This window comes from Labrus bergylta, chromosome 10 (assembly GCF_963930695.1).
Source record: "Labrus bergylta chromosome 10, fLabBer1.1, whole genome shotgun sequence".
Classification (NCBI taxonomy): domain Eukaryota; kingdom Metazoa; phylum Chordata; class Actinopteri; order Labriformes; family Labridae; genus Labrus; species Labrus bergylta.
Window position 1 is genome coordinate 3,669,616 of NC_089204.1, and position 23,374 is coordinate 3,692,989.

Here is a 23,374-nt window from a genome sequence, read left to right on the forward strand (position 1 = left end):
ATTTCTTTCCGATCCGTGTTTTATTACTGCATCCAAAATTTGTAAGCAGTGAGATCCAATTTTTTTATTTTTTTTGGGTTCCGTCTGGATTGCAGACACGCTCTGCAAACACACACCCACACATTTACAGCAGGACAATAATCAGCAAATATGCAGTTTATGGAGGTTTTTCATGAGTGCTGAGTATAAAACACAATAGAGCCTGTTGGCCTCGCTGGCAGATTATTAGCTTTTCCAGTCATTCCAGAGGCCTGCTGTATGTGTTATCCTTCGACTGATGCTTTCTGCACACCCTGAACATGTTTACATTCAGTAAGCTCATTCAAAATGTCGACACAGTCAGATGCTCGCTGCACTGGGAGACAAACGCTGCAGTTCAAACGCTGCACTTGAGTCCACTAAATAAAATCTTGTGTTGAGAAAGAAAGACGGAGCAACAATAGATTAGTAATGGCAGCCAGTGTGTGAAATCTCTTTGTAGGCTTGCCGGGATGTGCTTCACCATGAGACACACACACACACACACACACACACACACACACACACACACCAAACATACTGTAATTGATTCAGTATCAATTGGCTGTCCCTGATTTGCATTGACTGTTAATGTTGAAGGGAGAGACGGATGCATGAGCCAAAAAGAGAAAAAAAAAAAGAAGAGGAGGGAGAGAATATGCATGCGACAGAGAGAGAGATCTGACACCGAGCCAGACAATGATGGGTGTTAAAAATGCACTAATGTGTATTGAGGTGGGTAGCATTAGCCAGTGATGATAAGCTAATTGCTAATCATTAGATCACAGGCTAACAATTCTCATGTTACAAGGCTAGAAGTCAGGAAGGCTCTTCATATTTCAGGACAGAAAATATTCATGCATCCAATAAATGAGGGATTTGAAAACATGCACAACAATCGATATTATCTCTGTTAATACCCAAATATTGCCACGCTAATATAGCTTATCAGTCAATATTGCTCAATAAAATCAATGGTCAATAAAATGAATAATTCTTTGCCCTGGCTGAGTATCAATTTCAGCTCATTAACACACATATTATCACTGATTTCCCATTGAGGGACAGATTCAATTCCTTTTGCCAATTATGAGAAATCAATTGCCAAAACCGGACAGCGGAAATAGTATTTACAGCAGAAATAATCCACAAAGAATTCCTTCTAAAATTTCAATTTTCAAGCCAAGACTTTTTTTTCTTCTTTCAGTTAAAAGAGACATGGCCATTCACACATCAATGTACACACACACACACACACACACACACACACATATTCAAACTGTTCTCTTTTGAGACATTAGCGATGCTGTTTCTGAATGAGGGGTGCCTCAGGGATTATAATCAGAATTTTCATCTCAGTCAGGGATTAATAGAATAAATGGGCAAGAGAGAGAGCACTAACGGTGTGTGTGTGTGTGTGTGGTGTGGGTGGGCGGGTATGCTACCTTTTTGCATCCCTGATCGGCATTTTGCCTGTACAGTCTTCTCTCACACACACGCACACACACACAGGTAATGTCTGTTCATGGTCGAGGCTGTTTGATATGTAAATAGCAGCGTTCCGGCACAAGTCCGACGCTTTGTGTTCCTCTGAGCCTCGCAGCAGCCAAAGGAGCTCTCTCTCTATTTCTCTCTCTCTCTCTCTCTCTCTCTCTCTCTCTCTCTCTCTCTCGCTCTCCGACCGTGGACACAGATACACAGACATCCCATTATGTAGGCAAGATGCATGCATTAAAACATGCTACACATGCAGTGATAAAGGAAAGAGCATCAGAATATCTGCATCATACGGTGAAAAATGTTCCCTGGATACCACGAGGCAGAATAAAATACAATAAATTACATTTGATCACTAAAGGGAGAAGAGGATTCTATTTAAAATGATTGACTATGGATCATGATTTTACTAACTGAAACCAGAGTGAAACTTTAAATCTGCTGACATAATGTCAAATATTTAAGGTTCATAGTCAGTATGAAATACTTTTGTTATTGTGGTAGATGTGATGCCTTCTTGCAGAGCTGAGGCCTTATTGTCAAGACAGTCGACACAGTGGAATGCCAAGCCAGCATTAACAAATAAGAAACACACGCGTTCTTCCCTCGCCTCCTTTTATTGTCATTAAGAATGCTTTTTTGGACGGCAATCATCGTGGCTTAAATTCCTTCCGTTTTTTGGGGTTTTTTTATTTCTCCCTTTTCACATATTTACCTCAGCGTGACAGTTTGGGGTCAATTAGGATGAAAGCTGGGGTCGGGGAGGGAAATACTGGCTTTAATTATCGCCTATGAGGATGGATGTGTTGCGTAAATTCCGCCTGTGAGGTGGTGTGTGTGTGTGCCCAGTGTCTGAGACGAGGTCCAGAGAAAGCTCTGATTAAAGAGGAGACATGTAAATAAAATGATGTATTCCTGCTACAGATGGATATTTTACAAGCCAGTCTTTCTCCTCGGTTTAAGCATTTAATAATGCTCGGTCTGTCTGCTGGTTCGGCTTGACGTCAACTTCAGACAAGATATATAACGCTGCTGTCCTGTTTTCTTCTCCTCCTGTCTGAGTGTACAGCTGTTCCTACCAAGACGTTCCCACACACAATGCTATTGAAGCAACCAGACGCCTGTATTATGATGTAAATCGCTCTAATAACCCAGTTTAGCCGGTGAGTGTCTGTGAGTGAGTGAGTGAGTATGTGTGTGTGTGTGTGCGTGTGTATGTGTGTGTGCGTGTGTGTGTGTGTGTGTGTGTGTGTGTGTGTGTGTGTGTGTGTGTGTGTGTGTGTGTGTGTGTGTGTGTGTGTGTGTGTGTGTGTGTGTGTGGGAGTGGGTGTTAAAATGTATTGTCACAGCAGAGATACAAGCAGCTTTTTTTTACCAAAATAAAAAAACTGGCATTACCTCCTTAAAGCTGACACACAGCACACACAAATGCATCTTTGACAAAACTTTTACTAATCTCCACGTCCTGCCTCTGTAAAAACAAAACTGTGAGAACTGAGATAATTGCCGACAACCGCTTATTGTGCCTATACTTCCTCAAATGCACCCTAACTCTAAAATGGAAACAAACTGCAACATTAAGAAATCCTGAGTTGCATTCAACGAGCAAAGTGGGAAAGTGTGTATTTTGCTGGTGTGTTTCCGCCGCTCTATTTCATCTTCACCCCCTTTTTTTTTTCTCCCTCCCCCTTTCTCTCTTTCTGTAACGGCTAATTTAGTACAGGCAGCCCGCCACTAAAAACTACTGCTAATTAAAATGCACGAGAAAGAAAAAAAAAATGGCGCTGCAACAAATAATTAGTGGTGTTAAGACGCTTTAAATAAACGACTTTCCCTACTGAGAGAAAAACTAAAATTGGCGTTTCCCTTTCGCCACTCGCCTCTCATTTGTACTGAGAGAAGAGGCGGAAAGGGAAGATAAAACTCAGTAAAATCTCACATTTTACCTATGAAGTTTGGTATGGAGGTAAACTGAAGAGAGGGAAACAAATGAAAGGGATGGAGAACTGGGCTTCTGCGGGTAAGATGGCAGTGAAAGGGGGGGGGGCAAAACCACACCGAGAGCAGGACACATCTGCTAGGGCCACATGAGAGAACTGCACACACAAATACACACACACACACACACACACACACACACACACACAAGTGTTATGCAAGAACACACATTATGCATACCCAATCCCAGAAAGAGGCTGCAGATACTCCCCAGACGAAAAAGTCGCACACAAACACAGTTTTTCCAGCATCCAGTGCAACACACACACACACAATGTGGTCTCCCAGGAGCACTCACACACTGACCAGCGGTACTAAGTCAAGGTCATCAAGTCTCTTGGCGTCTGGCCTACAGGGGTTTGGGTACCATGGCTAAACTGGGGAGACTGGAAAGACACATGCACACTTTTTTTTTTGCATTGTTTTCAGTGGATGAGTCAAAGGACACAGAGACAGACGTGGGTCTGTAACATTATCTGTCACACAGCGAACACTGCCCTTAACACGAGACGGTAAAGACAGAAGACGATTCATACACAAACTCACAAACAGGGAGGGAAAGCTGCCGTAAATCAAAGCAGTGTGTGTCCCTTTTTTTTGTGTGCTATAAATGAAAACAGAGGGCGTACTCTCCCGGGTTTCCTCCCCACCTGTGACGTCCCTCTGTTGTTGTTTGTCTGAAACATTCCCCCAAACAACGCTCAGCCAATCAGATTTCTTTCCATAGCCAGGATTGACATGCGTGTCCCCTAAAAAGCACTCAAGTCAGCTACAGCCCCCACATGATTTGGATGGAGACCATGAGGAACATGGAAGCCAGACTGGAAACTACCACAACACTCGCACATTGTGTCAATGATAGAAAAACAAGACCTGATGTTGCAAAACACAATACGCACAAAAGTAACCCTATCCGCGGATAAATCACATATAGAAAGGGAGGATGTGGACAAAGAGCTGGAAGAGTTCATTTATCCCTCAAATGTTTATTATAAATAGCTCTGATTGATTTATAATATTCCTTTTTGTACACGTAAGCCAATAATCACACCGTCTACAGAGACTCACAGCCTCAGAAAGACGTGTCTATCTACATTTGAGTACCTGTGCAGCTGTGGATTAATCCAGACAAAGGTGGTGTGTGTTTGTTGGTGTGAAAACAAGTCTGGTTACCTGGGAGGGGCTCCAGTTTGGGAAAAATCCCTCGAGGCATCGAGAACCGGTCCTCGTCGTCTTCCGCGAGTGTGGCCTGGACACCCACCTCCACGGGCCTCCTGCCGCGCCGAGAGCCCAGCGCAGGCGACGGGGTTAGGGCGAGGCCAGGGGAAGGCGAAGGGGGCTTGTCCAGCCCCCGGCCAACAGTCAGGCAGGGAGGCCCGTGGCATCGCTTCCTCTTGTGCTCGATGAAGAGCAGGATGTCCGCCAGGGGGAAGGTGGACTGGCACTGGCCGCAGGTCAGCAGGTCCTGCTCCAGAGAGGGGTGAGAGGGGTCATGACCCAACCGGGCCAGCCGGCCCACAGTCGATCCTGGGTGGTGCCCATTGAAGCTGCCGCTCTCCTCTGAGTGCTCTGAGCAGCGTTCCGACAGCTCCTCCGATGAGATGACAGCCGTGGACAGAGGTTCAGCTGCTGGCAAGGCAGAGGGGGAGAACAGGCATGGAGGAAGAGGGACAAGAAGAAGAAGAGGGTGGGAGGGAAGAGGGAGAGTGAATTTAGAAAGTGACGGTTACGTTCAACAACAAAAGCAACAAGCACATGTTCAGATTTTTTTCTGTAATTAAAACCTATTGATTGAACTATTTGTGAGAATAAATGACAAGAGAAGTCACACTGAGGATCAGAGCTCAGGAGTCAAAGCTAAAGCCAAGCTGACATGTAGTGCACACAATAAGGGGGTGGGAAAATATGCCTTGTAATGATAAAAATGCATGCAATACTGGAAAAATGATTACAGCAGGAGCTGGCCTGGATCACACATCAGAAGAGGGAAATGGTGGGAAAGAAAATGCTGAATAGCTGCAAAGCTCAAATCAGATTCCTCAAAGATAACAATTTCAGAGCCAATGACAGGGAGAGCATAGAAAAATGATGGTTCAACACATAAGCTAAATATGTGGATGACTTGTCTATCCTTGTTTGTAAAGGTTTTGATCCTGTAATCAGCAGAAGGGAGAACTGTCACAGAGCAGCGTCAGAGCCGGGGAGAGGACGGGGAAGGCAGGCAGGCGGCTCGGTGAGTGTGTGTCAGCGAGAGGGAGAACTCTTCCCTCTGCCCTGATTACATGAGCCTGCCTTACACTTCTTAAATATCAGCCGCTTGTACAGCGAGAAATCACCCCAAAAAGAGCCGTTCAACCCGATTCCTCACCCCTCCGAGGGCCGGATTAACTCCTAACTACTTTTTTTAAGCAGCCTTTTGTGAGAGCTCAGCCCGTCCTGCAGCAGAGGGAGAGGAGTGTGAAGAGAGCGGCCCGCTGAATTAGAGAAGCGAGACGGGAGGACATAATTCACTGTCCCTCTTTTAAAGGAAATCTTCCAGTCCAAGGTGAAGAGTCTGACTCTGTGCTAGCCGTCTAATGCATGTTGACCTTCTTTACTCAGCCGCCAATTTCACATTTTAATGAACTTAAAACCACTGAGAGTCAAAAAATAGATTTTAATTTTCACTGTCTGGGTGATTGGTACAGATTTTGTCTGATAAAAGGGATCCTGTGCATGCATGTGTAACAGTGTGTGTGTGTGTGTGTGTGTGTGGGGGGGGGGGGGAATGCACAAATGTGTGTGTGTGTGTGTGTGTGTGTATGTTTGTGTGTGAGTGGGTGTGTGTGTGAGTGTGTCAGAGAAAGAGAGATAGGGTCTGAATGTGGACTACATCCCCTCAAGGAAATATCATTTGAATGCTGCAATCCTGCACGACATCTGTGCGCAAACTGGGACATGGAGATAACATGATAAATTCCCGACTCGCACCAACACCACCACCACTAACCACCCCCCTATCACCCCCCCCCAACACACACACACACACACACACACACACACACACACACACACACACACACACACACACACACACACACACACACACACACACACACACACACACACACACACACACACACACACCACCCTTCTCCTCTTTGATTTAACTTTAGGTCAACACTATGCCACGCATGTTACACAACAGATCAAGATAAAACCAAAAAAAAGAAAAATCTAATGAAAGCTGCATAAGCCCCTCACCTCTGAAGTTGAACTCAAGAGTGGATATCCGCCGTTAGGTAAAAATAAACATTCAGTTGGATTTAACCGAAGTTGAGGAGGGAGGGGTGAAACCTAAATGATTTTTATTTTTTTTAAATACTAGCAGGTCCCCATGCACAGAGTTCATTTTATATCAAATAAAAACATGCATAAATCACATTTTTCAAGGCTCCACAGCTGGGTAAAATAAAAAGAGGAGAAGTGAGGAGAAGTGTGTGTCTGTACTGTCTGTTAATATATCAAAACATGCACATTCACATTCCCTGCAGGATTGGGAAAGGAAGGAATAAATGTCCTGAATCTAGTAAGCATGAGGTCAAAAGTCCTGGCAGTCTAATAAATCGATAAAAGCAGTTAGTAAACCTATCTGTGTAAAGTCTGGCTTTCTGCCCCAAATAATGTGATTGGATATTATTTTCATTTTTGGAAAAACGTGTAGATTAAAATGTGATGTCAAATCTAGGAAGGAAATGTCCATATATTATTTAACATTATAAAAAGCATCTGCTGATGGTGGTAACATTTTACAGCTAGATTGTTACACCACAAACACCGGAGATGCACTGCTTGCTCAGTAATCCATTAAAAAAGAAGAAGGAAATGAAAAGAAGGAAAAGACAACAAGAAACAACCAGAGATGAATGTTTCCTTTTAAGTGATTTTTTGCTCCATGTAACACAACAGATTCTATTTGGAAAAAATCTATGTGGTGTAATGTTAGAGGGGGTAAACGGCAGGGTCTGCAGGCACATTACAGCGTAGCTTCATGCTGATTTCAGCCTGCACTTATGTACAAATGTGATGCAAAAAAAGGAGATATAAGCAGAGGAGGTGGGTTTGATGAAGAGGAAATGTAGATTTGGATATAAGGTGATGGTGGTGGTTGTGTTTGTGTGTGTGTGTGGGGGGGGGGGGGTCCTTCTCTCTTCCTACCTCCCTCCCTACCTCCCTCCCTCCCTCGCCATGTCTTGTATACTCTCCCTTTATTCTAAAGAGATCGCAAAATAGTAGCCCGTGTAGATAGGGGTGGCGGTGAAACTGATCAGGTTCGAGCTCAGCGCTGGATTTTCTGATCGCGCTCTGCCTCCTAGCGACGGTTCGTGGACATGGTGGCTGCGCTGTCACCCAGTCGGGGCCACACACATTACACATACATACAGTCTCTACACATAGCATAGCCAGTCAACAAACCGAAACATTATCAAGCACTTAAGCGAAAAAAATGTCCAAATATCTCCTGGTTTTACATCTTCGGGCCACTTTGAGAGCCTTGGAAACGATGCAAGGCGGCGTCCAGTGCGGCACATGGTGCGGTGATAAGCACCACTTTAATAATCATCCCGCAGTTTCCAAACACACGTATCTGCTCTCTCGTTGCGTGTCAGATTTACGAAGAATAAACTTGTCATTATACAGTTTAAGTGATAAATAAACGCCGTGCGTAAAGTCGGATTTTTCCAAACATGTTTGGAATTTTGCTACTTTTTATATAATCTACTGCGCATAAATGATCTGACTTTAAGTCCTTACCTTTACTGTGCATTAAACTTTGGAGTGGTATGACTTTTTTCTTGTTTTGAATTTGACTTAATAAGAAATAGTGACACAATGACAGGACTGAGTGAGGTGTCCTGTTGCTGTGCTTCTTGTCTCTGTAACTCTGAGCTGCAGCGGCTCTGGTGCCGGCTTAGTAAAGGAAGCTTCTCATCTAAACTAAACATCAATAAACAGCTTTTACAGGGGAAGCAATATAATTTTTAAATAGGCGTTAGAATAAATCGATTTGTGTTGTCTCTCCTGCCGAGCTGCTGACAGGAGGAGGTAGTTGAAACACAAGATTTCCCCCTTCGTTCCAAAAATCCAAGTTTTTTTGTTTGTTTTTTTTTACCTGAATATTATCCATAAATATAACGAGAGAGAAAGGGAGAGAGAGCAGATGACAACCTTCCTGCAGAGAAGCTATCAGACAGCGATATTCCGGGCATGATTTCTCCACGGAGCTCCGCGGAGAGGACGCGCTCTGCTACCGGGAGCTCTGCGCGCTTCCACTGACCGGAGAGACCGAGGGGGCATCTATCAGCATATGAATGCACATTCTCACCGTGTATCAAAAGTGCAGTAAAGCTTGTAAACCGAAAAACAAAACTTTTTTATTTCTTTCGGGCTTTTGAGATCTCACGATGGCTTTTACGCACGGAGCTGTCGCACTTTCTCTCCATGCTGTTAAGTCCAGGGTCCGAGCGGTGCGTCCGGTGTCCACAAGCTCCCTTTTTCCTGCCTTTCCCCCTCTGTGCTGCATGTAATGTAAAGGAGCCAGAAGTGACATGTTTTCTTTCTTTTTGTTTTCTCTACTTACGCGAAAAATCCCGTTTGCTTAAGTGCTGGGGTTTGCCTTGCTTGCGGCGAGACATGGTGGCTGGCGGCGGCGGCGTTCAGCGCGGATCACATCGGGGAGAGCCGGGGTTACAGAGGAGACTCCGCTGGGGCAGAAAAATATCTTCATCCAACGCTTTTGACATCCACAAGAGGAAAAAAATAAAAATAAATTAGAAATAATACAAAGATGGCGCGGAGGCGAAGATGGATCGCAGAATCGCCGTCATGGCTTTTTTGAGAAAGGAGAGCGGAGAAAAAAGAGAGAGAGTGTGTGAGAGAGGTAGATGGAGAGAGAGAGAAGGGGAGAGAGATGGAAAAAATGGCAAAAGCCCCCCCCTCCACCCCCCCGCCCGCCACCCCTCCCCTCAACCCCCCCTCTGAGCTGTGCAAGTTCAAGTGCACGGACGTGACGTTCCCGGCGAACTTGAACGTCAGGCGATGGACGGACACCCGACATACAAAAACATGGGCAGGGCCGAGGCACCCGAGTGGGAGTGGGAGTGGGAGGAGGGACGGACGGGACGCGCAATAACAACACCAATGGACGGTCATTAGAGGGGGGGGGAGAGAGAGAGAGAGAGAGAGAGAGAGAAGGGACGGGAGAGGGAGGGGGGCTGGACATGAGAAATAGACCCAGTGGAAGCCAATGGACATAGAGATCAGGGGGGCCGGACTAGAGGCACTTGGAGGGAGGGAGGAGTGTGTGTGAATGTGTGTGTGTGCGCGCGAGTGAGAAAGAGGCAGAGATGTCTAATGAAAGCAATATGCAGAGAGAGAGAGAGAGAGAGAGAGAGAGAGAGAGGGAGGTGGACGCAAAACAGGGCAAAGGAAGCCGCGGACAGGAGCTCACTGGAGGGGGGCGGATATAACACTGCTGCATACGCTACAGACCGAAGGAGTGTGTGTGTGTGTGTGTGTGTGTGTGTGTGTGTGTGTGTGTGTGTGTGTGTGTGAACAAAGTCTGTCGCATGTGGTGGTCACTGAAAGCGATCCAAAATTTCACCTGCTGAACGCGCGCGTGCATGTGTACATACGTTCGTGTCCTTAAAGCGCGTGCCCATAGGTGCCGTGTATGGCACACATGCAGAGAGGACGAGATGGTGAAATGTCGAGGAGCAGCGCAGCGAACTATCCGGTTCCGTTGAACAGGGCGAACAGGTTGAACAAGCAGCAGAGACACAGACACAGACCTGGTGGCTTCACATGTAATGCTTTACATAAATATATACAGATCATAATCACATCCCGTTCTCCTAAAACAAAGAAGGGATATTATTGCATGCAATATCGAGGCTGCTATAACAATATTGCAGTAATATGAAACAGTTCTCCAACTATGTTTATGAGATTTATTAGAATATGTCCCACAGTTGTGCATTCTGATTATATTTTGGACATTTTTTCTTCAGTATTTATATTTGCATCAAACTCCACCAACTAAAAGACAAGTATTACTGGTTTATCATTTATAATTCTTTGGAGTAATTAGAGGAACTCCTGTCTGGTCTTGAGGTCTGGGTCACTTTAACACCAGTTTGTTGTGCCATAAATTCAATTGAGCAGTTCTAAAGTGAGTAAGGCGCACAGTCTGTACAGTATTTGGAGGTGTACTGTATGTCTTTTTTTTTTTTTTTTTTTTTTTTTTAAACGGGGCAAGTTTATAAGGGGCACTATAGGGTCCTCAGCCCCTCTGCCCGCCTGTTTGTCTGTATGTATCTGTCTGCGTGAAATCCACACTGCAGCCGCCCGCGTGCAGACCGTGGGAGCGCCCCGTGTAATAACTTTCAGATGTGCCTCAGGTTCGAGCTGCATACGGTACAGGGGAGGGTGTGATGGTGGAGGGGGTGTGGAGAGGAGAGGAGAGGAGGAGAAGGAGAAGGAGGAGGAAGAAGAAGAAGAAGAGGAGGGGGAAGAGATTGTAAATACTCTTGTAATAAAGGGGGTTTGGTAATATAAGACGCGGGGCTTAAAACGGCGAAGTCGCCGCGCATCCACGGTGCGATTCGGGTTTTTAAGACGCAGACATCAAGAGAAGAGACACGGCGCAAAATTTAGGAGAAGAGAGCCAAAATGTGTGGACAAGTTGAAATGAAAATGAAAAGGATGCCACGGGAGGAGAAGACTGAGAGATTCGCACCGAGAAGTGGCACCAGCAGGAGCAGCTTTCCGCGGCGGTGCAGAGAAGAAGAAGCCTGAAGAGGAAGCAGCGGAGGCAGCGGCTACTCTAGTGGTGCTTCGGAGACCTGGAGCTACGCGCACTGACCGAAGAGGACGCGCACTTAATACCAAGGGGTGGGGGTGGTGGTGGAGGGGAGGCAAGACAGAAAAAAAAGGAGGAGGAGGAGGCGGGAGGTGATGGGAGAGAGACATAGAGGAAGAAAGGAGAGAGAGAGAGAGAAAAGCCGGAGGAGGAGGTTCAACGTCAAGGGGGAAAAATGCATGACCAGTGAGTGAAATATTTTGCAGGTTCTAACTCGCTGCATGGCTTATTAGACGGACCGATGTACGGCACAGGGTGATTCACCCGTTTTCGATAGTGTGTCAAAGTTTAGGAAAGATTTTAACCTCGCAGTTTGTTTAATTTCATTTGAACGAAAATCATACATTTGCAGCCATAATGTGTTATAGTACAACATATATTCACTTCAAAATAAATTCTGTTGATTTTAACTGTCCTCGGTATGGCTGAGCGGTATGACCATTATAGTTTTATGATTATTTGAAACACACAATTTATTTCCCTCGACACGCACCATTTGAGAAAACTAGACAGTGGAAACAGTGGATCCATGTAAGATAACAGAGATTAAGACATTTATTACTACATAATTACTACATTATTTCCGATGATGCGCATGGGCACATGTTTGGAACATCGATTTTAAAACGTTGATCAATATTTCTCGGCAACTAAGTGAATCAAAAAGGTGAAGACGTTAATCGTCACAGTGAGGTTTAGTTTACATTTTGTAGTGCATTTTGTTTCGAGGAGGAAGTGTTTGGGGGTTTCAGTTTCTGTCAATTTCAGTTTCTTGCCTAATTTCAAGATTTACAATCAATTGCTAAAATGTCTCCTTCAGTCGAGGATGTTATCCTCTTGATTTTAGGAAACTAAGCGCTGTGTCTGTGATGGAGTACAATCACTCTCGCATCATTGTGCACTGACGGGGATAAAAGATGAGTAGAAGGTGTCGGTGAAAGCACTTGTAAAGTATAAAAAGGCGTTTGTTTTGAGTTTTTCCTAAAAAAATGACTCGTCCTTTTAGAGGGATTAATGGGGATAAATTATTCGAGTAACTCAGCTTTCTCTTTCCTGGGCATTGGGTGTCCTGGGTGGCCTGTTGCTGGCCTGGATGGCGACAGGCGGCTACCGCGCCCACTGAACCTGAACCTGATCCAGTAACTCTAGAAGCGTTTACAGGCTTGTTGACACGGCGGAGTGTCCGAAGCGGAGTTTAAAACATGTAGGAGGAAGCACAGACTTCTTCATATTCATCGTGTTTATGGTAAGGTTTTTCCACTGATGCCATATTGGCCGTTTGTGAATTTGGACTTCATTCCTTCAGGCTGATATGCCAAATTTCTTGCATCTTTTGGCACCCAAACTTTTCGCACATATGGGGAGATGTCTTTCTGAACCTATTGACAGAATCCGAGCCCCGCAGCTCATCTGTTAGGCGAAACTTGTTCTCCCGAGTTTAATAGAGCCCATGCCACCCCCCAATTGGTACCCACACTTGAAGGGGGCCCTTGATTTTACACCCCCAACACACACATCCGAGAGCACTAACCTTGACCTCTCCCTACACCCCGCTCCATCTGTTGGCAACAAAGAGTGCTTTTTCCTTTTTCTCTTCCTCTCTTCTCCTCCTCTCTCTTTCTCCCATGTACTCCTCCTCTGACTTATACACCCCTCAACACACACACACACACACACACACACACACACACACACACACACAAGACGGGACATTGATCAAAGCCCGCAGAGCTGCTCGGACGCGGGGAGCGCACGGGGGGATCTCTATATGTAAATGGCAGCAGCGCGTCGCCGGTTCCGTCATACATCAGTCAGCCTGCAAGTTTAATGCTGTGGAGGTGCAGCAGTAATCTGCATGCATGCATGGGGAAGCAGGGCCGGATTGCATGTTTGTGTATACATTTGCATGAATATATGCAACACCGAGAAACAGATTTTTATATTTGATTTCTTATTGAAATAAAACTTTAAAAAATATAAACAAATTCCCAGCAAGTCGCAGGCCATTCAGGTGTTTGTTAAGAAGAAAAAAGATTTATTTTTTGCGCCGTATGTAGGCCACACTCTAACTTTATTCCTCCTATTCAGCACTTTTATTCGCCGGTTAAAGCGGGTGCTACTCTCCCCCAGCCTATATATTCAGTACATATATGCAGTTATTGAACGGACTTTGATGATGCGTCATAAAACAGAGAGAGAGGGAGAATATAGGTTTGTAAGGAGCGTGAAAAGAGCGGACATGGCATCAGAGCGGCGGTGGTCACATGCGCGCCTTCCCTGCACGCACGACAGCTCCGGGGAAATTGAGTGACTGGGGGCGCATTTCAATATATGGAAATGACCGGGGGGCTCCTGAGATAAATCAGCTCCAATCCCTGCACACCCCCAACCACCCCACACAATATCCCCCTCCCTCTTTTCCATGCTTCTCTTCATACCTTAATGTCCCCCTTTCTCTCTCTCTAGCCGCTGCTTTTGTTGCTTTTGTCGTAATTTCCGAAACCGTGCGTAAAGTCGCGTTGTAATTCAACAATGCAGGCGTTCTAAACAAGGTCAAAATGAAAGGGCTTCGTAAATGCATCCAACCTACGATGGATGAGGCCGAACTTTTTTTTTTCTTTAACCAAAGATTCCAGTCTGATCAACGTGTGCAGAACCTTGGATGACCTAAATCAAATCCAAAATGATTTATTGCCCTTTATATCTAAAATCAATTTTACATCAAAAAGAGCTGTATTAAAAAGGCTTTTATAAAAGCCTGTGTATACAATGCTGCACTCACCTGAGCCAAACTTAACACTGGTTTTATGCAATTAATTCAATCCTTAGCAGTACTCAGCGTGGCCCCTGTGCGATGCCAAATTATTCATTGTTGGGCTTTTGATTTGTTCGTCCTGTTATTCAGTTGAACTCGTTAATAAACATTTTTGTTTTTGTTTTTACTCATAAATCACAAAAATGGTGAACTTGAAAGAAAGCATTTGGCATGTTATTCTGGCTCATCGTACCTGCGCCGAGACAAAAACACAATTTTCTAGGTTTTAATGTTTTTATTTTTATTTTTATTTCCGATGGGAATTATCTTCAAATCCCTGTTAAATCTAGTCTCTGGCTTTTGCGGAGGATTTCAGGCTTTGGTAGTCCCCCTCACATCCCCATACATACGCTCACATACCCGGTGTACCACCACCACCACCACCACCACCACCACCACCACACTTCCATTTCCAAAAAGCTTAACAATAAAAGGAGCGGGGTGGATTTCACAACGTGCCATTATCACATCGGGGGATGTGCGCGCACGCCGTTGCGTCCGCCCGGTGGTATTAGATGAAATCAGGCGGGATTACACGGCTATAGACCAAATTATCAGACCCCCTTTCCCCCCTCCCCTCACCTCTTTCCACCCCCCTTTTCCACCTCCTCTCTGTATAATGCGTGGTACTGATGTGTCGGGGAATCCAAACTTTGTGCAAACATTTAAAACGCATTTGGGTAGGTGGATTTTTTTTTTTTTTTTACATTAAGTGAAGATGAAATCTTTTCTTTTGCTGCTGCATTAGGACTAATTGAAAATCCCCGACAGCATCCCTGAAGGGCCCCTGGAAGCCAAAGACCCCCGCTGCAGACTGTACAGGGTCCGGTGTCTTTAGAGAGTCTCTCTTCACCACCTCCACCACACTCCACATTCATCCGTCTGCCTGTAATGCACGGACGTGTTTATGGCCGCCGTAGTTAAGTCGTTGTTAATTTTACACTAAACGGGTTGTTATGAAGATGAATGACGGGAGTGGGGAATGACTCACATGGGACATCTGAGCGCCTTCCTGCTCTGAGAGGAGCCTATAGACTATAGGAGAGTAAAGGCAGGAGATGTGAGAGTGGATTGGTCTGCAGGGGCCTATTCGTGGAGATGTTCTTAACACGTCGTGGTTATAAGTCACTGATGACTTGGAGAAGGACTGACGCTGAAAGCTGCTTTAGTCCAGCATGCAGCACTAACAATATGATACTCTAATAAAAGCTAAAATAATATTAAACATGATCACTTCGAATGAATTTCTAACATTCATAAAGAGATAAAGAAAAAAAAAAAAAGCTAAAAGGCGAGATTTGTTTGCAAGTTTCTGAAAGGAAGTGATGCAGAAATCCTACAAGAAGTAAAGTTAGCAAGTAAAGTGTCCGCTAATAGCCCCATAATCTGTAAGGCAGGAGAAAAAACCTGAAATTGCACCCGGTTTAAATCGGGGTAAATGTCATGCCACAGACACGGACTCTAGCTCCCCCTAGTGTCCAAATGCAGCCGGTGTCAGAGCGTAGGGAAAGGTAAAAGGGGCCCCTGTAGGATGAGGCCGCCGATAAGGGCCCGCAGCGGAAAATAGGAGCGTCAGGATTGTTTTTGAAGGATTGGATTGTGAGTGATTGTGATGAACAAATTTGGAATCATTCATCTAAATCAGCAACATTAAAATCAGCTCAGAGAAAAGGTCGTCAATTAGGCCTAAAAAAATTAAAAAAGTAGGAGCTGCTCAAATTGGGAAGGGGTGCGTTAGGGAATAAAAAAAAACATGTTAAATATAAACACATTTAGATAGTTTTACATCCAGAGTGATCAGCTGCTTTCACGCTCAAGAAAAACGTCTCAAATGCGATCCTCAAGATTGTCGTTTCAGTGATTCTGCTTCGGATGAAGACACAAAATGAAACCAAATCCTTGAAATCCACAATAAGCACCACTTATCTTTTCGTCGTGTTTTGAATAGTTACTGTCTATTTAGAGGAACACAAAATATCTTTTATAAACGGATACAATTGTATTCAGCCTCGGATGTATCCCTTTTAAAAGTTATTTATTACAGTCACTCTGAGTTAAAAAAATCTTTTTTATTGTGTTATATAATACAATTATTATTAATTTATCACCTCTCAAATAACAACGAAATCACCCTCTGTTAGAACGCACGGCGGCTCTTATTTCTCTACATTTCTGCAATTTATGGATCAGACCTCAAACACTTTCTATTTGATATTGTTTAGTTTAAACAGGCTTTTTTTTATAAGGCCTATTAAACCCGCGGGGCTTTTCACCTCCGAATATTGCCATTAAGGACAGAAACTATTTTTACCACCCATGACATCATTATTAGGTATATTAAATATCGCCCGTGTGGTTGAGGGATTATCAATCGCGTCCAATAATCCCGCAGCGGCGATCAGCGGCTCTAAATGAAGTCTGATCCTGTAAATCTTGTTCTTCTGATCAGGCTACACCTCAGAGAGCTCGGTGATAAATCAAGATTTTTAATGAATATCAATAGAAGACGCAGAAGCCTCGAGAAGTAATTAGATTAAGCAGCGGCTGTGCGGGGCTGCGTGAGCGGGGCGGTGCGGGGCCGGACGCACGGGGGGAACATTGCGGTAATGACTGCAGCTACTTTTTTTTTAGACGTTGGAGGCTTAAAACATGAACTCAGAGAGGGAGTAACATTACAAATCTAATGTGATGTGACACCTTTTCTGTTTCAGTCTGAAGAAGCCACCGGGTCCGAGCCTGCAGGTCAGCTCAGTCCTGAACTTCTACGCGTTCTGATGACAAAGTGGATCGTTTATTATCACAACTGAGCAATTAGAAGTGACAATGCTAGTGCAGATCACACAAGAGGAACAGAACTTCACTTTAGTTTGTAGTTTTAGTCTCTTGTGTCCTCTGCAATCCCACAGCATCCATCCCCTCTCCTCTCAGGCGAGCCTACAATCTGTTATGTGAATTCACGGGGATAAAAAAAAAGATTGCACAATAATTTATCACAGGACAAAATGATTGTCTCTTTAGTCATTTATTTAATGGTTTTTTGCTGTAGTTGGGTGGAGTCATTGCTGCATCGACTAAAAAGAAATTACCATCCCGGGTGATCAAATTATAAGTGATCATGTAAGAGGAGATGTCAGACGGTACCTGAAGTTTGAGTCTTTTGTTCCTTTTGAATTCCCACATCATCCTCTCACATCAAGAATAGCAAAGATAACTGCAACCTATTTCAATCATAATCTATTTCTCCCTCCCAGAAGTGTATTAGAAGATAAAAAAAGATTGTCTTTATGGCATCCATGACTTGTTCATTTATTTACTACTTTAGTTTAGCTGAAGTTTGACAACACATTATTATCATGAGCGCACCATGTTTTAAGTCTTTGCTGGAGATTCTCACACAGATGGAACCTGACTAATCTGAGTTTAATGTGTGGGTCTCTTGTGCCCCCTAGAGAGAGACGCTCAAACAGCACACAGCTTCAGAGTGCAGGAGGTGACTGACTGTAGGAGAGACTGGACTTACTTTTTACACCTTTTTTTTTACTTCCATGTTTATTGCTCAGCTTCTTCAGATATTTAAAATAGTCATAGAACATGTTTCCATTTTCAGGAAGGTGAAGGTCTCGGGTTAAAGCAGCTGTTCATTTTATTGTCATAACTTATCCGAAAAATTAATTCATTCTCCATCAAATATCCTTGAGCAATAAAGCATCTCATATATCATCACAGGCACATTGTCTCACTCTGGTTTCATCAAAAAAGAAAAGAAAAACCTAAATAAAAGGCATTTCATTTTTCAAAGCTCGAGTCATCCAAATAAAGTTCAAATAATCACCATCTCAGTCAGACCCCTCGTGTTTGTCTGTTTGTTGACACGATGAATGTAACTATGATTGGAATACATTTTCCTCTGCAAAAATCAAGCTTTTGTATTAAAGCATGTTTTGAAACACATTTTTTCATTAATATAACATGTACAGTAATGATGCATTAAATGTGATGATCTAGCTCCATCCAGGTTTCATAAAAAGGATATTTTCATGACATTGATATTCCCAAAATAAGACCAGTGAGAAATCTACGGAAGCCCAAAGCTGACAAAAATCCAGAGATTTTATCTTACTACATTTTCCCGGTATAATGAAACAAATGTTATTTTCCTGAGATCTCCTGGAATAATCGACTTACACTGGTTTCCCTGTGATGGAGGGATGGACACAATTAAGTTGTTATTGCAGGAAAACCAGCGCTGTTACGCCGAGATCATGAGATATGTTGAGAACTCAAGAAAACAACTTATACTAAGGCTATTCATAATCATAGGAAAATTATGTTAAATAGAATAGTTTGATGTATGTCCACTAATGGCTTCCGTAGAAACCACAGGGTGCTTCTAACACAGCAGTCAAAGCATTTACCGCGTCTTCATTTGAACAAGTGTTTCTTAAAAAAAAAGACGTAATGACTAAAACAACTTCAAAAATCATCCCGAGCCCAGAAATAGAAAATGATCTGTTCTTTTTGTCTCCCACAATAAGAGGCGATGGAGAAGAGCACATTTCCTGCTGACATCACATTTTTGACTGTATGTGCTCATTCAGCATGAAGAAACAGCGTCCTCTAGTGGCACTGTGACCGCCAACGCCACACTCTTACCATTATCAAACTTTTAGTCTCCCCTGATTATATGTTCATACTCATACATGTCTAATGTATGAGTAAATAAGAAAGAAAAACAGACGTCAAAAAAGAAAGAACTGGAGCATGAAGGGTACATGAGTCAAGACAGTCTTTGCAATACAAAGAAATTCTGTTGGTGACAAACAGCCCAGCAGCAATGTGCAAGATAAAAATAAAATTGAATATATAAAAAATATACAACCAGCAAATTAAAGACAAGATAAAGCAACACACAATATAAACAAAATATACAAGAATAGTAGTTATTGCACAGAGTGACCATATTGCAGCATTACATATTAATAAGCCCAGTATCGTCATTATTGGCGAGCCAGTACTTCAAACAAGGTTAAGTTAAATAAAGGTCATAATGCTAAATTAAAGCTGATGTATGACTTAGTAACACGTGTGTTCATACAGCTGTGACGATTCTATTCATAAAAATAATGTGAATATGTAAAGCTGTGTTAAACAGGAGCAGACCCTTTAGTTCCTGGGACTAAAAGTTTCAGGTACTTTTGGTGAAAATGTGGTTTTAGTTTGAAGTCATGTCTATAGAAGCCCTAAGCCGACATGCATCAATACATTTTATGTAACTCAATTTTCACGTGATGATAAACACATTTCTGTTATTTTCTTTGAGAGCTCAACTTATTTATCTCTTATCTCAGGATAACAGCGTTGGTTTTCCAGTCATAAAGTTTGTATTTCAGCCATTTTCTTGATACCTCGAGAAATGACCTTTTCGTCACAGGGAAAAACGCAGCTTTGTTTTCCAGAGAAAACAAGATAATAAAGTTGAGAGCTGAAGAATTTTATCAACATTTATTATCACAAACAACACAGATGTCAAGCCGTTATTAAAAATAACTTATGTACAATTTGCTTTATGCCTGAAAGTTCCTCAGTGAAATAAAATATTGTTGTCCTGTTGGTTGGGATAGAAGTTTATTTAAAGCAGAGGTAGAGGTTATATTTAGAGAAACCTAAATAAACATTTTAGAGGATTTGATGTTGTTATATTTGAACTCCTAGTTGCAACAATTCATCAAATCGAGTTGGTGACAGAGTCTCTGTTTGTCAACAGGCAGGGCTGGAAAGTGCTTGGGGCCCCAGACCATTAGGGGCCCCCTGAGGGCTTACAAACTTAAACCAAAGTGTACAACTCTTGCTACGACATTAGGAAACCTCCCTAAGGAGGCCCCATCTAACAGCACTCACTCTCGTTGCCCTGCTAAGTGTTGCCCTTCATTATTGCTGTGAAAAACCAAAGTTTGTCAATGAAAATCAACAAAGGAAAATGAAGAAGAATTCTTCATATGTAGTGAAGAAAAAAAGAAAGAGGAAGAAAGAGGAAGAGTAGAAGGTGTCGGGACATGTGTCGTGTTGATTTGTGCCTAGGGCCCCAACAGACTGTGATGGTTTGTGATGGCAGTATGAAGTACTCTCATGGTCTTAAAACAATGATGTGATTGGAGATGTGACTTTTGCACCTGTACAGAAAAGACACAGAGAAAGGAGAGAAGCAGCTTTCTGCCACATGATGCATAAAGGGGGTGTAAATAGTATATAATACATCTCCACATACTGAATAAACAACCATCTGTGTAACTGTAACAAGAGAAACTCTGATTGCTGATATGAGGATCTTAATCCCTCATAAGTATTGACATTTGTACCCTTTTCAAGTTATCAGTTCATATTAATTATAATTATGTTGAATTTATGGAGTTTAGATTTGTGTATGCTGTGCCTGAAGTTACGAGCAAATCTTATATTGTTTGAAATAATTTACTCACCTTACATTACACAGACGGTCTAAAGTGGCCTCACAGATCCGTTGTGTTTGTCTCTGAAATGAGGACATTTATGAATCCTTCCTCAGATGCATGTAATGACTCAGCTGCCTGCTTTCATTTAAATAAGCAAAACAGTTTGTACAAAACTGCTGACATCAAAACAGCTCAGATCGTAGTAAAGACATAGTTCTGAGCATTCGTTATTCAAAGTTTAGTGTTAACACTTTATTGACTGTTTTAACAATTGATTGTATTTTTTACTATTTATTTAAAATATTTAAATAGTTTGTGGGGGCGCTGGTGGCGCAGTGGTTAGTGTGCGCACCCCATGTATGGAGGATGTAGTCTTCCAAACGGGCCAGGTTCAAATCCAGCCTGTGGCTCCCTTCACGCATGTCATTACTCTCTCTCTCTCTCTCTCTCTCTCTCTCTCTCTCTCTCTCCCTGATTTACAACTCTATCCACTGTCCTATCTCTCCATTAAAGGCACAAAAAGCCAAAAAAATAGATCTTTAAAAAAACATATAATTAGTTTGTGAAAACAACGAATAGATGGATGTAACCATCATCTCTGTAAAGTGAGCTGATTCAGTTCTATCAACTCACCACAAGATGGCACCAAAAAGCCAGAAATGTGTCTCCTCTGTGGAGCCTTTCAAAACGTCAGTCTTGTTAAATATCAGAGTATCAAAGGAGTGCTGTTACAGGTGTGAAGTAGATTTGTTCAAAGTGTTTAGCTTCATAAATTATGTGACGTATTCATAATTCATGTTTTTCTTATGTTCACCTCTGTGTCACTCTTTGCTTCACCTTCCTGCAGGAGGAAAAACACAGTTCTTTATGTTCTTCTTTGGACAAGACCATCCAACATTTAAACTAAATAATATTATTCATACCATATAAACATGAGGACTGTTGATGTCGGCATATTGTTCTGAATTGTCATGTGAATGGGAGAGGCTGCTGCAGAATCTGCTGCAGTCAGTGATGTGGGACAGCTGCAGCATTTAGAAAGGAATGTCAAAGGCACAGTATTTTAGCACGTTTATATTGTTAAACTGAATAGATGTTTGAGTATTAAAGGAGAGAGGGTGGGGGGGGGATGTCTTCAGTTTGCACTTCTCTTCTTCCTCCTTTTCCGACATATCAATCAAAAGCTCAGCGTCCAACAACTCTGTCTGTATCATACTTTACACTGAGTGTAATTATGTATTTTCTCTCTTTTTTTATGTTTACATTTTGTCATTTGTTACATGTTCGGAATAAAAATTAAAATCAAATCAAATGATATCTTTTTATTTAACTATTAAGACAACCATTTTCAAGTATTCCTTTAATGAGAGGAGTTTGTTTGTTTTAGGTGTTGGATGTAGACATACGTTGAGTGAATGTGAAGGTGGATGCTGCTCAGAGTATTTATATCAGTGTGAGGCAGAAAGATTCATCTACATTTTGTATATAACAAATGTGAAGAACTTTATGACAAGACTGGAGCTCAGTTCTAAAGCTAAATCACTTTCATGCCCTCAAAACATTTTTTATTTAATTTTTCAATCATCTGTACACGTGTCATCTGTCTTCCTGGTTGTTCAAGGCTCTACCTGAGAGTCTTTAAAATGAGTGTAATCACTTTAGCAAGAAGCTTGTCTACCTGAATTATATTTCAATACAGAGCATTATGGAAACAAGAAACAATCATTTATTTCAGGCTCTTGTATACTGATGAATGTTGAGAAGTCAACCTGAACTCTGTCTCAAGTTCACGTTTCAGCAAAGCAAACTACAACCCTTTAGGACACCTTTTATTTATTCTTTAACTCACTGAATTTCCAATAAATGTGGTTTATTGGAATTATTGGAAAATGATCCTGTCTCATAATTTCACAGTGAATCTTTGGGTAGGACTCAGCTCTGACAGGGTTTCATCCGTGGATCCTCCATTCAGGACTCTGAACCTCATGATGCTCCTGATAGGCAGTGTCTTATCCACTACTACACCAAAGCACTACCTTAGTGCAGTCTGTAGACATTACTAATATGCTCATTCAATGTAGGATTTGTCAATGCATTTATAAATATTTCCAACATGTACTGACTCCTCTAAAGCAGGAAATGGCTGCACAGAAATCAAAGTGTAGCAAGTCTACAAGTAGATCCCACACTCAGTGATTTTAAACCAGAATGTTTAGTTTGGAAGACACAACAAATCATCAACAGGGACATGAATGTCTGGTTTTACAGATTATTGTATTACATGTCATCCTTACTGTGTGTGATGGAAAATCCAAATTATTTTGTTTGCCTTCTGACTTCTTCAGTTCTTAATGCAATTAATGACAAACCTCTCAGCATGTAGGAAAAAATAAGAGTCCCTTAATGGTTAAAAAAACACAAAAAACTCTTCATCAAAAGTTTGCTTTATGTGCAGGAAGATGAAATCCAGCACTTAAACCCATGATTCCAGTTCTGTGAAGCAGTTCCTAAAAGAAAGCTAGAAAATGTGTGTGATGATTTGACCCCTCGTGGGCTCTGAAGTCCTCTTCTCCAACAGTAATGTGTGTATGTATTGTATTTCTCTGGAGGCCTTTTGTCCTTTCCGGAAGAAGAACAAGAACTGTAAGCCAACAAAACTAAGTTCATATCTTTATAATGTCTATAATACTCACAGCT

General features: G+C 42.5%; 1 protein-coding gene and 1 long non-coding RNA gene across 3 annotated transcripts in view; one reads left to right on the top strand and one right to left on the bottom strand.

Annotated features, from left to right (window-relative positions):
• Window positions 1-9,491, bottom strand: part of bcl11aa (BCL11 transcription factor A a) — a 55,690-nt gene extending 46,199 nt beyond the window's left edge. Inside the window, exons 1-2 of one of the 2 annotated variants that reach the window (XM_065959669.1) lie at window positions 9,134-9,491; window positions 4,687-5,139 (exon numbers count right to left, since the gene is read on the bottom strand). In XM_065959669.1, coding sequence (XP_065815741.1) covers window positions 4,687-5,139; window positions 9,134-9,188 — 508 coding nt within the window. In that variant the 5' untranslated portion in view covers window positions 9,189-9,491. Of the gene's footprint in view, window positions 1-4,686; window positions 5,143-9,133 lie in introns of both variants that reach the window. The other variant, XM_020647056.3, reaches the window with a different exon arrangement.
• A 24-nt stretch (window positions 9,492-9,515) lies between these two features.
• On the top strand, window positions 9,516-19,838 carry LOC136180373 (uncharacterized). Its single transcript, XR_010667059.1, has 2 exons — window positions 9,516-11,599; window positions 16,940-19,838. It is a non-coding gene; the product is annotated as an uncharacterized lncRNA (long non-coding RNA).
• Window positions 19,839-23,374: the final 3,536 nt, after the last annotated feature.